The 15,648-nt window shown below is 44.6% G+C and overlaps 1 protein-coding gene across 1 annotated transcript in view; it reads right to left on the bottom strand.

The window, feature by feature from the left end:
* CFAP44 (cilia and flagella associated protein 44) overlaps window positions 1–15,648 on the bottom strand; it is a 557,576-nt gene that overhangs the window by 388,752 nt on the left and 153,176 nt on the right. The window contains exon 8 of the mRNA XM_085621005.1: window positions 11,335–12,162. Coding sequence (XP_085477131.1) covers window positions 11,335–12,162 — 828 coding nt within the window. The remainder of the gene's footprint in view (window positions 1–11,334; window positions 12,163–15,648) is intronic.

The raw sequence follows: 15,648 nt of genomic DNA, 5'->3' as shown, positions 1-15,648 counted from the left end.
AATGCCATGTCCAAATAACCCTGCTTTGCAGAGAAAGCACAGGATCCTCTCTTCCTGTGAGCCAAAGGCTTTTCCTGATGTTTGAACCATATTGTGAATCTCCCAATCCCGCATGATTTTATTTGAACGTCCAATCCTGAGCCTGTTTCTGTGCTGCACAAGATTTACACTCGAAAGGCCAGTCTGCCATTCTGAATTCATGGAAGTATCGGAGTTTACAGGTGCAAAGACGTGGAACACCCTGCTTCTCCACCTCAGGCAATCCCAGTCACTGCCTCAATTCAGGAAAGACCTCAAGACCTGGAACTCCCTGCCTCTCCACCTCAGGCAATCCCCGTCACTGCCTCAATTCAGGAAAGACCTCAAGACCTGGAACTCCCTGCCTCTCCACCTCAGGCAATCCCCGTCACTGCCTCAATTCAAGAAAGACCTCAAGACCTGGAACTCCCTGCCTCTCCACCTCAGCCAATCCCCGTCACTGCCTCAATTCAGGAAAGACCTCAAGACTTGGCTCTTCGACTGAACCACAGCACCATCCACGGACCAGCAGCCCCCTCCCCCAACCCCCCAAGCGCATTGAGACCCTAACGGGTGCTTTATAAGCTACCTGATTGATTGATTGACAGCTGCCAGCGTGCACCGATAACTTTTATCTCATTGTCACAGATGCACAATATTTCCATATGTCTCTGTAACTCAAGAGATGCCTATGTGTGCTGTTAAAGAGGTCCCAGGCACTCCATTAACAACGTGAGAGAGACAGCCAGGACCAAACAAGGGCCACATTCGTGCCTTGCAAACCATAGGCAGTGCTCCCTTTTGGCCCCAAACATTAGCAGGAAGGCTCACACCAGTTGCTAAATCTCTCAGCATCTTGCGTTCAGCATCAGCACTCGTGATGCCTGTATCTGTGTTCATTCAGCTCACTTGGGTCTAATCTCTATTCCACATCCTCCATGGTACCTTTAAAGAGCAGAAATAACCTTATAAGCAGCTCTTTTTAAAGTCAAATAGAACAAATGCCAAAAGGTAAACATGTCGAAATCATCCAAACAGCTAAAAACAAAGATGCAGAATGATGACGAGAGGAAAGTAAGTGCTACGGCAAGAGTCGGACATGTGTGGGGACATGATGGGAGACCTCTATTGGGCAGCTGTTTAGAGCATGCATGCCACCTTCCATTACCTTCTAATTAAGAAGCATTGGCAAGGCCCATAGAGTTCGCCTATGCGAGAGCTCTTGGCATCGTCAATGTCTTTAGCCATGTTAGACAGCAGGGCAGCTGCGGGGCAGCATGGCTGAAAGTAAAGGAAACAAGCATTGGCAAAGTCAATTGGTCTCCCCTATGTGAGAGATCTGGGCATTATCAATGTCTTTAGCCTCGCTGGACAACAGAGCAGCTGTTGGGCAGCTTGGCTGAAAGTAAAGGAAACAAGCATTTGCAAAGTCAAAAGGTCTTGTATGTGAGAGAGCTCTTGGCATTGTCACTGTCTTTAGCCATGTTGTACAACAGGGCAACTGTTGGGCAGCACAGCTGAAAGTAAAGAAAAAAGCACAAATATGCAGGTAGAGCTGGCTGTGTTATACTATTTTTTTCTCTTTCTGGTTAGCCATGCTGCACAGCAACTACACTGCAGTGCTAAATCGCTACACAACACAACGATAAAGCCAATAGCTCTTGCTTAGGCGAGTCACATTGGCTTTGCCAATGATTGTTCTATATTGTACCTAAAAGACGTTAGTCTGTGCTGCATGCCACATGTTTCTGGAATACTCAAGAATACACATTTACATTAAACAGAAACACATTGAGCAGAAGGTAGGAGAGCAAAGGAGGTCTGTTGAAAAATTCCACAATTAGTTCAGGTGTTTGCTGAGGACGAGTGTCTTCAACCGTTTTATGAAAGAGGGGTCCGCGGCTGTCCCGCAGGGGGCCATCCCAGAACGGTGGCCCTTTAGTGCCAATTTGCCACCAGCTCACCCCTCTCTAGTCGTTGGGCTCCAGTAGGGGAGTCCATTCGCCAGGGTACCACTAGGGCGTCATATCGGTGCGCCGAGGTGGGGGGAGGGTATATATGCCTCCCCCGCCCCTCCAGGCGGACTCTGTCTCACTAGCCACACCGTCCTGTAAATGGGGTGGGGGCGGTACACTTACACCACCCCGCCCCTCCAGGCAGTCTCTGTCTCACCAGCCACGCCGACCTGTAAACGGGGGTGGAGGGCGGTACACTTACACCAAGTAAAACCAAGCAGAATGTATACAGACAAATGCCACACATACTGCATTTTGCAGCGCAGACTAAACTTGAAATATGGAGCGAGTACTGCACCTGGTATTCCCACACCCTTCGCAGGGTGTGGGGTTACTGCCAAATATACCAGGACACTCCAAATGAAACCCCACTATGCTTCCACTTTCCCTTTTTAGGTCTCGCATCTAGCGATGCAGTGCGCAACCCTGCTCGCGCAGTGAGAGTCCTTTTGTTCGGAGTTTCAAAACGGAGCCTGGAATCGCACACGCTCATGCGTGAGCTTTTCCTTTCGGCTTCCGCGATTGACGTTTGCGTGTGTGTTTTTCACAAACACGGCACGCAATAGGCCAAAGGCGGGCACATTGCTCCGCCCATGGCCTATTGGTGTCTAATACGCGCACTGGCCGTCATGTCGTGCCCAGACACGGGCGAGATAATTGAAACCACATGGCTCGCTGTGGGGTGCGCACACCACTCGCGGGCTTGTTCTTTTTTTTGGGGATCCATTTACCAGGGAAGTAACTAAATGAAAGAAGCCGTGTTTTGTTCAGCACCACTTTCACACCTCCCAGGATAGGGATGTTTATAAAACAAAGTCTACCTATTTTTATGTGGTTGGCAGACGGTGAAATCGTTAAGCTTCGCAGCAGACAACATTCGTAGCATATACATTGTCACCCATGGACGTTGCTTTGGTCAGCGCCTGGCTTCCTTCCAGAATCACCTGTAGCAGATACCTAGACTGTGTCCGATTCCTCGGAAGGCAGATCTGCTCTTTAAGTAAAGTCAACAGCAAGGGCTTTTCAAAATCTGCAGGAAGACAACAGCAACCGCAACAGGAACCACATTTCAGTGTTTTCAAGACCTGTTCTAAGTGAATGGGAGTAACCTTGATGACAGCAATGGGACTAGTGCCCATGATAACAATGAGAATAGCACTGATGATAACAATGGGACTAGTGCCCATGACAACAATGACAATAGCACTGATGATACCTGTGGGACTAGTGCTGATGCAAACAATGAGAATAGCGCGGATGATACCAATGAGACTAGTGCCCATGCCAACAATGAGAATAGCGCTGATAATACCAATGGGACTAGTGCCCCTGACAACAATGAGAAAAGCGCTGATGATACCAATTGGACTAGTGCCCATGACAACATGAGAATAGCGCTGATGATACCAATGAGACTAGTGCCCATGCCAACGATGAGAATAGCGCTGATGATACCAATGGGACTAGTGACCATGCCAACAATGAGAATAGCGTTGATGATACCAATGGGACTAGTGCCGATATCAAAAATGAAAATAGCGCTGATAATACCAATGGGACTAGTGCCAATGCCAACAATGAGAATAGCGCTGATGATAACAATGGGACTAGTGCTGATGCCAACAATGAGAATAGCGCTGATGATACCAATGGGACTAGCGTCGATGCCAACAATGAGAATAGCACCGATAGCCATGGGACTAGTGCCCATGCCAAAATGAGACTAGCACTGATGATACCAATGGGACTAGTGCCGATGCCAACAATGAAAATAGCGCTGATGATACCAATGGGACTAGTGCCAATGCCAACAATGAGAATAGCGCTGATGATAACAATGGGACTAGTGCCGTTGCCAACAATGAGAATAGCGCTGATTATACCAATGGGACTAATGCTGATGCCAACAATGAGAATAGCACTGATGATAACAATGGGACTATTGCTCATGACAGCAATGAGAATAGCACTGATAACCATGAGACTAGTGCCCATTTCAACAATGAGAATAGCGCTGATGATAATGGGACTAGTGCCCCTGACAACAATGAGAATAGCGCTGATGATACCAATGGGACTAGTGCTCCGGACAAGAATGAGAATAGCACTGTTGATAACAATGAGACTAGTGCCGATGCCAACAATGAGAATAGCACTGATGATAACAATTGGACTAGTGCCAATGACAACAATGAGAATAGCACTGATGATACCAGTGGGACTAGTGCCGATGCAAACAATGAAAATAGCGCTGATGATACCAATGAGACTAGTGCCCATGCCAACAATGAGAATAGCGCTGATGATACCAATGGGACTAGTGCCCATGCCAACAATGAGAATAGCGCTGATGATACCAATGGGACTAGTGCCGATGCCAACAATGAGAATAGCGCTGATGATACCAATGGGACTAGTGCCGATGCCAACAATGAGAATAGCACTGATGATAACAATGGGACTAGTGCCGATGCAAACAACGAGAATAGCGCTGATGATACCAATGGGACTAGTGCCCATGACAACAATGAGAATAGCGCTGATGATACCAATGGGACTAGTGCTCCTGTCAACAATGAGAAAAGCACTGATGATAACAATGAGACTAGTGCCGATGCCAACAATGAGAATAGCGCTGATGATACCAATGGGACTAGTGCCGATGACAACAATGAGAATAGCGCTGATGATACCAATGGGACTAGTGACGATGCCAATATTGAGAATAGCGCTGATACCAATGGGACTAGTGCCGATGCCAACAATGAGAATAGCGCTGATGATACCAATGGGACTAGTGCCGATGCCAACAATGAGAATAGCGCTGATGATACCAATGGGACTAGTGCCCCTGACAACAATGAGAATAGCGCTGATGATACCAATGGAACTAGTGCTCCTGACAACAATGAGAATAGCACTGATGATAACAATGAGACTAGTGCCGATGCCAACAATGAGAATAGCACTGATGATAGCAATGGGACTAGTGCCCATGACAACAATGAGAATAGCGCTGATGATACCAATGGGACTAGTGCTGATGCAATGAGAATAGCGCTGATGATACCAATGAGACTAGTGCCCATGCCAACAATGAGAATAGCGCTGATGATACCAATGGGACTAGTGCCCATGCCAACAATGAGAATAGCGCTGATGATACCAATGGGACTAGTGCCCATGCCAACAATGAGAATAGCACTGATGATACCAATGGGACTAGTGCCGAGACCAACAATGAGAACAGCACTGATGATAACAATGGGACTAGTGCCGATGCAAACAATGAGAATAGCGCTGATGATACCAATGGGACTAGTGCCCATGCCAACAATGAGAATAGCGTTGATGATACCAATGGGACTAGTGCCGATATCAACAATGAAAATAGCGCTGATGATACCAATGGGACTAGTGCCAATGCCAACAATGAGAATAGCGCTGATGATAACAATGGGACTAGTGCCGATGCCAACAATGATAATAGCGCTGATGATACCAATGGGACTAGTGTCGATGCCAACAATGAGAATAGCCCTGATAGCCATGGGACTAGTGCCCATGCCAAAATGAGACTAGCACTGATGATACCAATGGGACTAGTGCCGATGCCAACAATGAAAATAGCGCTGATGATACCAATGGGACTAGTGCCAATGTCAACAATGAGAATAGCGCTGATGATAACAATGGGACTAGTGCCGTTGCCAACAATGAGAATAGCGCTGATGATACCAATGGGACTAGTGCCGATGCCAACAATGAGAATAGCGCTGATACCAATGGGACTAGTCCCGATGCCAACAATGAGAATAGCGCTGATGATACCAGTGGGACTAGTGCCGATGCCAACAATGAGAATAGAGCTGATGATACCAATGGGACTAGTGCCCCTGACAACAATGAGAATAGCGCTGATGATACCAATGGGACTAGTGCTCCTGACAAAAATGAGAATAGCACTGATGAAAACAATGAGACTAGTGCCGATGCCAACAATGAGAATAGCACTGATGATACCAGTGGGACTAGTGCAGATGCAAACAATGAGAATAGCGCTGATGATACCAATGAGACTAGTGCCCATGCCAACAATGAGAATAGCGCTGATGATACCAATGGGACTAGTGCCCATGCCAACAATGAGAATAGCGCTGATGATACCAATGGGACTAGTGCCGATGCCAACAATGACAATAGCGCTGATGATGCCAATGGGACTAGTGCCGATGCCAACAATGAGAATAGCACTGATGATAACAATGGGACTAGTGCCGATGCAAACAATGAGAACAGCGCTGATGATACCAATGGGACTAGTGCCCATGACAACAATGAGAATAGCGCTGATGATACCAATGGGACTAGTGCTCCTGACAACAATGAGAATAGCACTGATGATAACAATGAGACTAGTGCCGATGCCAACAATGAGAATAGCACTGATGATAACAATGGGACTAGTGCCCATGACAACAATGAGAATAGCACTGATGATACCAGTGGGACTAGTGCCGATGCAAACAATGAGAATAGAGCTGATGATACCAATGAGACTAGTGCCCATGCCAACAATGAGAATAGCGCTGATGATACCAATGGGACTAGTGCCCATGCCAACAATGAGAATAGCGCTGATGATACCAATGGGACTAGTGCCGATGCCAACAATGAGAATAGCACTGATGATAACAATGGGACTAGTGCCGATGCAAACAATGAGAATAGCGCTGATGATACCAATGGGACTAGTGCCCATGCCAACAATGAGAATAGCCCTGATGGTACCAATGGGACTAGTGCCCATGCCAACAATGAGAATAGCGCTGATGATACCAATGGGACTAGTGCCGATGACAACAATGAGAATAGCGCTGATGATACCAATGGGACTAGTGTCGATGCCAACATTGCGAATAGCACTGATACCAATGGGACTAGTGCCGATGCCAACAATGAGAATAGCGCTGATGATACCAATGGGACTAGTGCCAATGCCAACAATGAGAATAGCGCTGATGATACCAATGGGACTAGTGCTCCTGACAACAATGAGAATAGCACTGATGATAACAATGAGACTAATGCCGATGTCAACAATGAGAATAGCACTGATGATAACAATGGGACTATACCCATGACAACAATGAGAATAGCGCTGATGATACCAATGGGACTAGTGCCGATGCAAACAATGAGAATAGCGCTGATGATACCAATGAGACTAGTGCCCATGCCAACAATGAGAATAGCGCTGATGATACCAATGGGACTAGTGCCCATGCCAACAATGAGAATAGCGCTGATGATACCAATGGGACTAGTGCCCATGCCAACAATGAGAATAGCGCTGATGATACCAATGGGACTAGTGCCGAGACCAACAATGAGAACAGCACTAATGATAACAATGGGACTAGTGCCGATGCAAACAATGAGAATAGCGCTGATGATACCAATGGGACTAGTGTCCATGACAACATTGAGAATAGCGCTGATGATACCAATGGGACTAGTGCCGATGCCAACAATGAGAATAGCGCTGATGACACCAATGGGACTAGTGCCCATACCAACAATGAGAATAGCGCTGATGATACCAATGGGACTAGTGTCCATGCCAAAAATGAGAATAGCGCTGATGATACCAATGGGACTAGTGCCCATGCCAACAATGAGAATAGCACTGATTTTACTAATGGGACTAGTGCCAATGCCAACAATGAAAATAGCGCTGATATCAATGGGACTAGTGCCGATGCCAACAATGAGAATAGCGCTGATGATACCAATGGGACTAGTGCCCATGCCAACAATGAGAATAGCGCCTATGATACTAATGGGACTAGTGCCCCTGACAACAATGAGAATAACGCTGATGATACCAATGGGCCTAGTTCTCCTGACAAAAAATGAGAATAGCGCTGATGATAACAATGAGACTAGTGCCGATGCCAACAATGAGAATAGCGCTGATGATACCAATGGGACTAGTGCCCATGCCAACAATGAGAATAGCGCTGATGATACCAATGGGACTAGTGCCCCTGACAACAATGAGAATAGCGCTGATGATACCAATGGGCCTAGTTCTCTCGACAAAAAATGAGAATAGCGCTGATGATAACAATGAGACTAGTGCCGATGCCAACAATGAGAATAGCACTGATGATAACAATGAGACTAGTGCCTATGACAACAATGAGAATAGCACTGATGACAACAATGGGACTAGTGCCAATGCCAACAATGAGAATAGCGCTGATGATACCAATGAGACTAGTGCCGATGCCAACAATGAGAATAGCGCTGATGATACCAATGGGCCTAGTTCTCCTGACAAAAAATGAGAATAGCACTGATGATAACAATGAGACTAGTGCCGATGCCAACAATGAGAATAGCACTGATGATAACAATGGGACTAGTGCCCATGACAACAATGAGAATAGCGCTGATGATAACAATGAGACTAGTGCCTATGACAACAATGAGAATAGCACTGATGATAACAATAGGACTAGTGCCAATGCCAACAATTAGAATAGCACTGATGATACCAATGGGACTAGTGCCCAAGACAAAAATGAGAATAGCACTGATGATAACAATGACTATAGCTCTGATGATAACAGTGGGACTAGTGCTAACGAGAACAATGAGAATAGTGCTGATGACAACAATGGGACTAGTGCCGATGATAACAATGAGAATAGCACTGATGATAACAATGAGACTAGTGCCGATTCCAACAATGAGAATAGCACTGCTGATAACAATGGGACTAGTGCTGATGACAACAATGAGACTAGCACTGATGACAACAATGGGACTAGTGCCCATGCCAACAATGAGAATAGCGCTGATGATACCAATGGGACTAGTGCCCCTGACAACAATGAGAACAGCGCTGATGATACCAATGGGCCTAGTTCTCCTGACAAAAATGAGAATAGCACTGATGATAACAATGACTATAGCTCTGATGATAACAGTGGGACTAGTGCTAACGAGAACAATGAGAATAGTGCTGATGATAACAATGGGACTAGTGCCGATGATAACAATGACAATAGCACTGATGATAACAATGAGACTAGTGCTGATTCCAACAATGAGAATAGCACTGCTGATAACAATGGGACTAGTGCTGATGACAACAATGAGAATAGCACTGGTGATACCAATGGGACTAGTGCCGATGCCAACAATGAGAAAAGCACTGATGATAACAATGGGACTAATGCTGATGCCAACAATGAGAATAGCACTGATGATAAGAATGGGACTATTGCTCATGACAGCAATGAGAATAGCACTGATAACCATGAGACTAGTGCCCATTTCAACAATGAGAATAGCGCTGATGATAATGGGACTAGTGCTGATGCCAACAATGAGAATAACACTGATAACGATGGGACTAGTGCCCATGACAACAATGAGAATAGCACTGATGATAACAATGGAACTAGTGCCGATGCCAACAATGAGAATAGTGCTGATGATAACAATGGGACTAGTGCCGATGCCAACAATGAGAATAGCGCTGATGATAACAATGGGACTAGTGCCCATGACAACAATGAGAATAGCGCTGATGATTCCAATGGGACTAGTGCCGATGCCAACAATGAGAATAGCACTGATGATAACAATGGAACTAGTGCCGATGCCAACAATGAGAATAGCACTGATGATAACAATGTGATTGGTGCCGATGCCAACAAAGAGAATAGAACTGATGATAACAATGGGACTATTGCTCATGACAGCAATGAGAATAGCACTGATAACCATGGGACTAGTGCACATGACAACAATGAGAATAGCCCTGATGATAACAACGGGACTAGTGGGGATGATAACAATCAAAATAGCTCTGATGATAACAATGGGACTAGTGCCGATGTCAACAATGAGAATAGCACTGATGATAACAATGGGACTAGTGCCCATGACAACAATGAGAATAGCACTGATGATAACAAAGGGACTAGTGCCGATGCCAACAATGAGAATAGCCCTGATGATAGCAACGGGACTAGTGGTGATGATAACAATGAAAATAGCTCACATGATAACAATGGCACTAGTGCCGATGCCAACAATGAGAATTGCACTGATGATAACAATGGGACTAGTGCCCATGACAACAATGAGAATAGCCCTGATGATAACAATGACTATAGCTCTGATGATAACAGGGGGACTAGTGCTAACGAGAACAGTGAGAATAGCGCTGATGATAACAATGAGACTAGTGCTGATGACAACACTAATGACAACAACGAAAATAGCGCTGATGATAACAAGGAGACTAGTGCCGATGACAACGAGATTAGTGCCGATGACAACGAGACAAGTGCCGATGACAACAATAAGAATAGCAATAGGACTAGTGCAGATGGCAAAACTGCATGATTAAGAGACTGTTACTCAGGGTCTGCACTGCTCATTCATAGGAGACACTGTCCTAGACTCACATGCCTCTCATCAGTGTGCACACTGGTCTTTATCCATATTCCTCCAACAGATTCTAGCACATTATTACAGGTGAATATGTTCCTTATGTGGCCTCCTAACTCCTGCCATCGGGATTTAGGTTCTGCCACTATGTTGATTACAATTCCAGTGCTGGAGCATTGTGCTTTTGGTAACACGAAGCCATCTCGTGCTTTACCTGTACTTGTTTGTTTTTGTGAGTAACGTTAAGAGAGCCAGTATGCGCTGTAGAAAGGGCTTTTTGGTAACAACAAGCATTTGCAATGCAATAGGTCTCGCATTTACGTGAGTTTGACCTATTGGCATTGTAAATGACAATGGGTTTTATTTATGTTTCAAAAACCAAAACATAAATAAAAGGCAATGTCATTTACAATAAAAATAGCTCAAACTCTCGCAAATGCGAGACCTATTGCATTGCAAATGCTTGTTTTGTTTGTTAATCAGTCCTAATATTCCCCTTTAAAGGCCTCTTTTTTCACCTTTCTTTTAGAGGTTATACCAGTAAAACTCTTGCTTCTAAATGAGTTCGTGGACCTCCCTAACGAGGGAGAGGGCTTTAAAGATAGATTGTGAATGTAGGGATGATTTCAGACAGGTTAATCTGTGTTGCACAATCACTGATTCAGTTCCAGCAAATAACTTCTCCAGGACAAAGCCTCCAATCCTCACCTGGGACTGGGCAGGCGGAAAGAGGTAGATTTGATTACCATATTACAACAAAGATATAACAGATTTACATACTAACATAGACAATATATATTAAAATTGAATTTTATGAAATAGCACTTACCTAGGGCAGCTATCTCTTTCTGGATAGATCCTCTTCGATACGACAAACTTTTGTCTTCATATCCAGAAGATCCCTTGCGAGCCATGAACCTTTTATCTTGGAGGGTAGACCCCCTGCGGAATGTTGCACCTTTATCATCAAGCTGCATAGACCCTTTGCGGAACATTGAGCCTTTTTCATCCAGCTGCATAGACCCCTTGCGGAACATTGCAGCCTTATCATCTTGCTGGAAAGATCTCCTGTGGAAGGTTAACCCTTTGTCATCTTGCTGTAAAGACCCCTTGCGGAAAGGCACATTTTTGTCATCTTGCATGGCAGATCCTCTGCGAGATGGCCCACCTGCAGAATCTGGTGTGGTAGACCCGATGCGAGGACTACCACCCTTTTCATCTTCCTGCTTGGACCCCATTGGAGAATCCACATCTTTTTCATCTGGCTGGGCTGACACCTCGGCAGACACACCTCCTTCATCCTGCTCGGTAGATCTCTTGGGAGAAGTCCCATCTTTTTCACCTCGAACTTTGGATCCTCTCCGAGACGTGGCGCCTTTTTCAGTCTGCCAAGCAGACCCCCTACGGGAAGCCAAACCTTTTTCACCTTGTGGAGTGGATCCTCTGCGGGACGGCATGTGTTTTTCAACACGCTTGACTGAAGCTCTCCGGGAGGTCGCACCTTTTGCCTCTTGTTGGGTAGAATCTCTGCGGGAACTCCTTCTTTTTTCACCTTGCTCACTAGACTCCTTGGTGAACTTCACAGCTTTGTCATCTTTCAAGGTAGACTCCCGGCCAGAATCGCTCTCTTCAGTAGTATGCCCTTCCTTCTTGGGTTCTGTGTCAGATGTGAGGGAGAGGAGGATAGACATGTTTTATTTATTCATTCATTATATTCAGCATAGAACCAATATATAGCCCTTCTTAAACTCACAAGGCTACCTCTATATTAGGAAATGCTTATTGGATGTCTGGGAGTATCCTATTACATGTAAGAGAGGGTAATTCAGTGCGGCATTCCAAAGTATTCTCTTTGGGGCATCTGGGGCCTGACCCGATGGTGGAAATAGAATTAACATACTGTAGAGCCAGCTGCAACTTATAACATTTTAACCTAGAATGTGAGAGGCCTGGGAGCCTACACAGAAAGGGATAGAGTGCTCCTATTTCTCTGATGACTTGAAATAGATTGATTTATTGTTAACCGTTCTATTATTTAAAATCATTACAGTAAAAAAGCTAAAATTCAAACCGACCACCCCATGCCCACCCACCCATGCCACCCCCTCCCCAGCCATCCGGTGAACTTTAAAACCCCGTTTCTGATAGTCAATATTGTGTTGCAAGGTCCCTTTTGCCATTAATCCGGGGGCTTAATTCATGTTACGCCAATGTTCCAATCAAAGCACGTGGCGTGGCGGGCAAGCTCTTCTTTGCTCATGGATGTTATCCACTGAAAATAGATATTGCTTGCTTCCAGGAAAGTCATCCTACAGATACCGAGACGCCTAAATTAGCTAAAAAGATTGTGGGGCCATCTTTATTTCTCCACTTGCTCGGCTTATGCTAGAGGGGTATCTGCATAGATCTGTGCCCTTTAATCTGATATATTCTGAAGCAGATACAGAGGAACAATACCTCTTATTGGTGGAAGGTTGGACGGGAGGGATCTTCACATCCTGAACATTTATGCACCCAATACCTATGACTCAGTATTTTGGCCCAAAATTCAGATCTATGTAGATACGCCACTCATATGAGCAGGGGACTTTAATTGTATAATGGATGGCATACTGGACAGGTCCCCTCCAAGACTGGATACAAAACTGAGGGTGTGTCGAGAGAACAGCACCCACTCGCCTAGGAATACTCATGCCACTCTTCCACCCACAAAACACCAGTAGATTAGACTGGGTACTGGTTACCGCTACTGCCGCCCCAGCAGTAAACTCCACTCAATACATGAGCAGATCCTGTCAGATCATGCCCAAACAGCAAGACAATAGACTGGATAACACACAGCATGCTTCGCCTACACAACACACATGTGAGCAGTAACTACTAGCAGCAGAAAGGGACCTGCAAGAAACGTGGGATGGATTAGACAAATACACACTCAAGGTATATCGTCAGAGGCTCCACAGGGAGAGAGATAAGCTGAGTAGGCTTCTGGCCTCACCAATAAACAATGAAAGACTGCATAATCTGATTTTAGCACTACGCACTCAGATGGAACAATATTTATATATATATTTAAGATTACCAGACATAGGAATTCCTCAGATTTTTCATCATTAATAACTGTGCACCTATTTGATGAATCTCCTGGAAAGTTTGCAGACCTGATCTTCCTTCTACATTGGCAGATGATGCAAACGTTTGAAGTGATTGGTCAAAGGGTGCAAAGATAAAAAGGGGGTCCCAAAATGTATTTTTTCACCACTGAATTTTCATAGACTTTTGTATCTTGCATAGGGTGAAAATGGCTGAAGAGATGTTCATGAAATTTGGCAGGATTAGACATATGGTGCACAGATGATCCTTTTGGGTACTACAGGTAAGTACTTTTTAACTTATAAGGCATTTTAACTTAGCAATATCTGTTGTTATGGTATTTTGGAGAAATTTCACGGATATGCTGCATTACATAGCGATGTCAAGTCATTATATGATTGGCTAATGACTGCCTTTACAAAGCTTAAAGGCATCCATTTCTTTTTTTTAGGTACACTCTGCATGTGTTTCGCCCTTAGCTGTAGGTAAGTGTTAGGTCTGATATTTTTCCCAACCTATTACCACATTTTTAAAGTGGTAATAGGTCAGGAAAAATATTTATAGGTGTCTATATATTTAAACAAGGATTTGCAATGCAATCGGTCTCGTCTTTGGGACCTCATATGTATATAGCTATGCAGCACATTAGTATAGATGCTGAAACATCTACCGTTCTTTAACATGGTGGAAAGTAAGCACCAAACTGCGTGACACGCCAGGTATGGTAACACATGAGGAGAAATATTGCCTTTCAACAGGAAATGGTATAGTCCAAAGCTATGTTTTTAATATAAAATCAGGGCCTTCCGTGGTCATATCACTGAAAATACAAGATTTGAAAAAAATATTATTGTCTACGGGTGCTTGAGGTCGAGAAGACAATTCCTATGGACTGGCATCTAGAGTATGCTAAAGTGATTCTGGTGTTTTACTGACCTCTGCTGGTCCTTTTTTATTAAGACATTTAAATAGAGGCAGTTAAACAGAGAAAAAAAGTCCTTAAGCGGAAGCAGACAAGTACTAGGGCTGATCTCCAGAGCCCACAAAGTACATACACATATATGTATAAACTAATATATAAGTATATACTAAAGTATATAGAAGAGGTCTCGAATGGTCGATCTAAAAATGACTAGTTGTGTATAATATTGAAATATAAAAAGATCATGCAGACTGGCTGTGGAACCAAAAACACATTGTCCGGAAAAGCAGAAATGCTAATATATTTAATATTTGACTACAAGCTATCCAAAAACACAACAACCAGAGAAGTGCCAGAGCACACAAAGTTTAATTGTACCAAACAGACTCAGACAAATGTGCGCATGGAAGATGAAGTGCAAAAGCCTTGTTAACCATAAGCAATTTATTTTTGTACAAATATGAATTAGTAATAAAGTGAGAGAGAGAATGAAGAGAGAGAAATAAGGTATAGATAGAGAAAAAGAGAAAGTTAGAGAAAGAGAGAGAGGGAAAGACATGCAAAGTGGGCTGGGAAGAGGTCACCTTGGAAAAAAGCACTGGACTGCTAGGGATGCTTATTTTGTGATATTCTGAGGATATGTGGGAAAGGATGAAGGAAGGAAGTTTCTGGTAAGATGGGTAGAGGTTGAGGCCTGAAACATGTCCGCAGGGTGGGGAGTGGTAATCCTGGAGAAGAACGTTTGACTGCTAAGGACGCTTAACTTGAGAGTGGTTTGGAAGCTGAGGGGAAGGATGAGGGGACTTCTTGAGAGATTTCTGCAGATTTAGGCTTTAGGTATGTTTGCTGGAGTGGGGAGAAGTCACCGTGCAGTAGAGCTGTGGCCTGGTAAAGACGGTTATTTTGTGGGACTGTGATGATTTGTATGAACGAATGAGGGGATGAAGCTTGCCCTTCTTCAGAAACCTCAATAGGTCCAGGCCTTTGATATGCCTTGGGGTGGGGAGAGGTCACCTTGAAGGAGCGCCTTGGACTGCTAAGGACGCACACCTTGTGGGCGATGGCGATGTGTGGGTGAGGATCAGGGGAAGAAGCTTGTGCAGGCCCGAGATATGCGAGCAGGGCTGG

The sequence above is a fragment of the Triturus cristatus genome, chromosome 8 (assembly GCF_964204655.1).
Source record: "Triturus cristatus chromosome 8, aTriCri1.1, whole genome shotgun sequence".
NCBI classification, from domain to species: Eukaryota; Metazoa; Chordata; class Amphibia; order Caudata; family Salamandridae; genus Triturus; species Triturus cristatus.
This window is presented reverse-complemented; position numbering and strand designations above follow the sequence as displayed.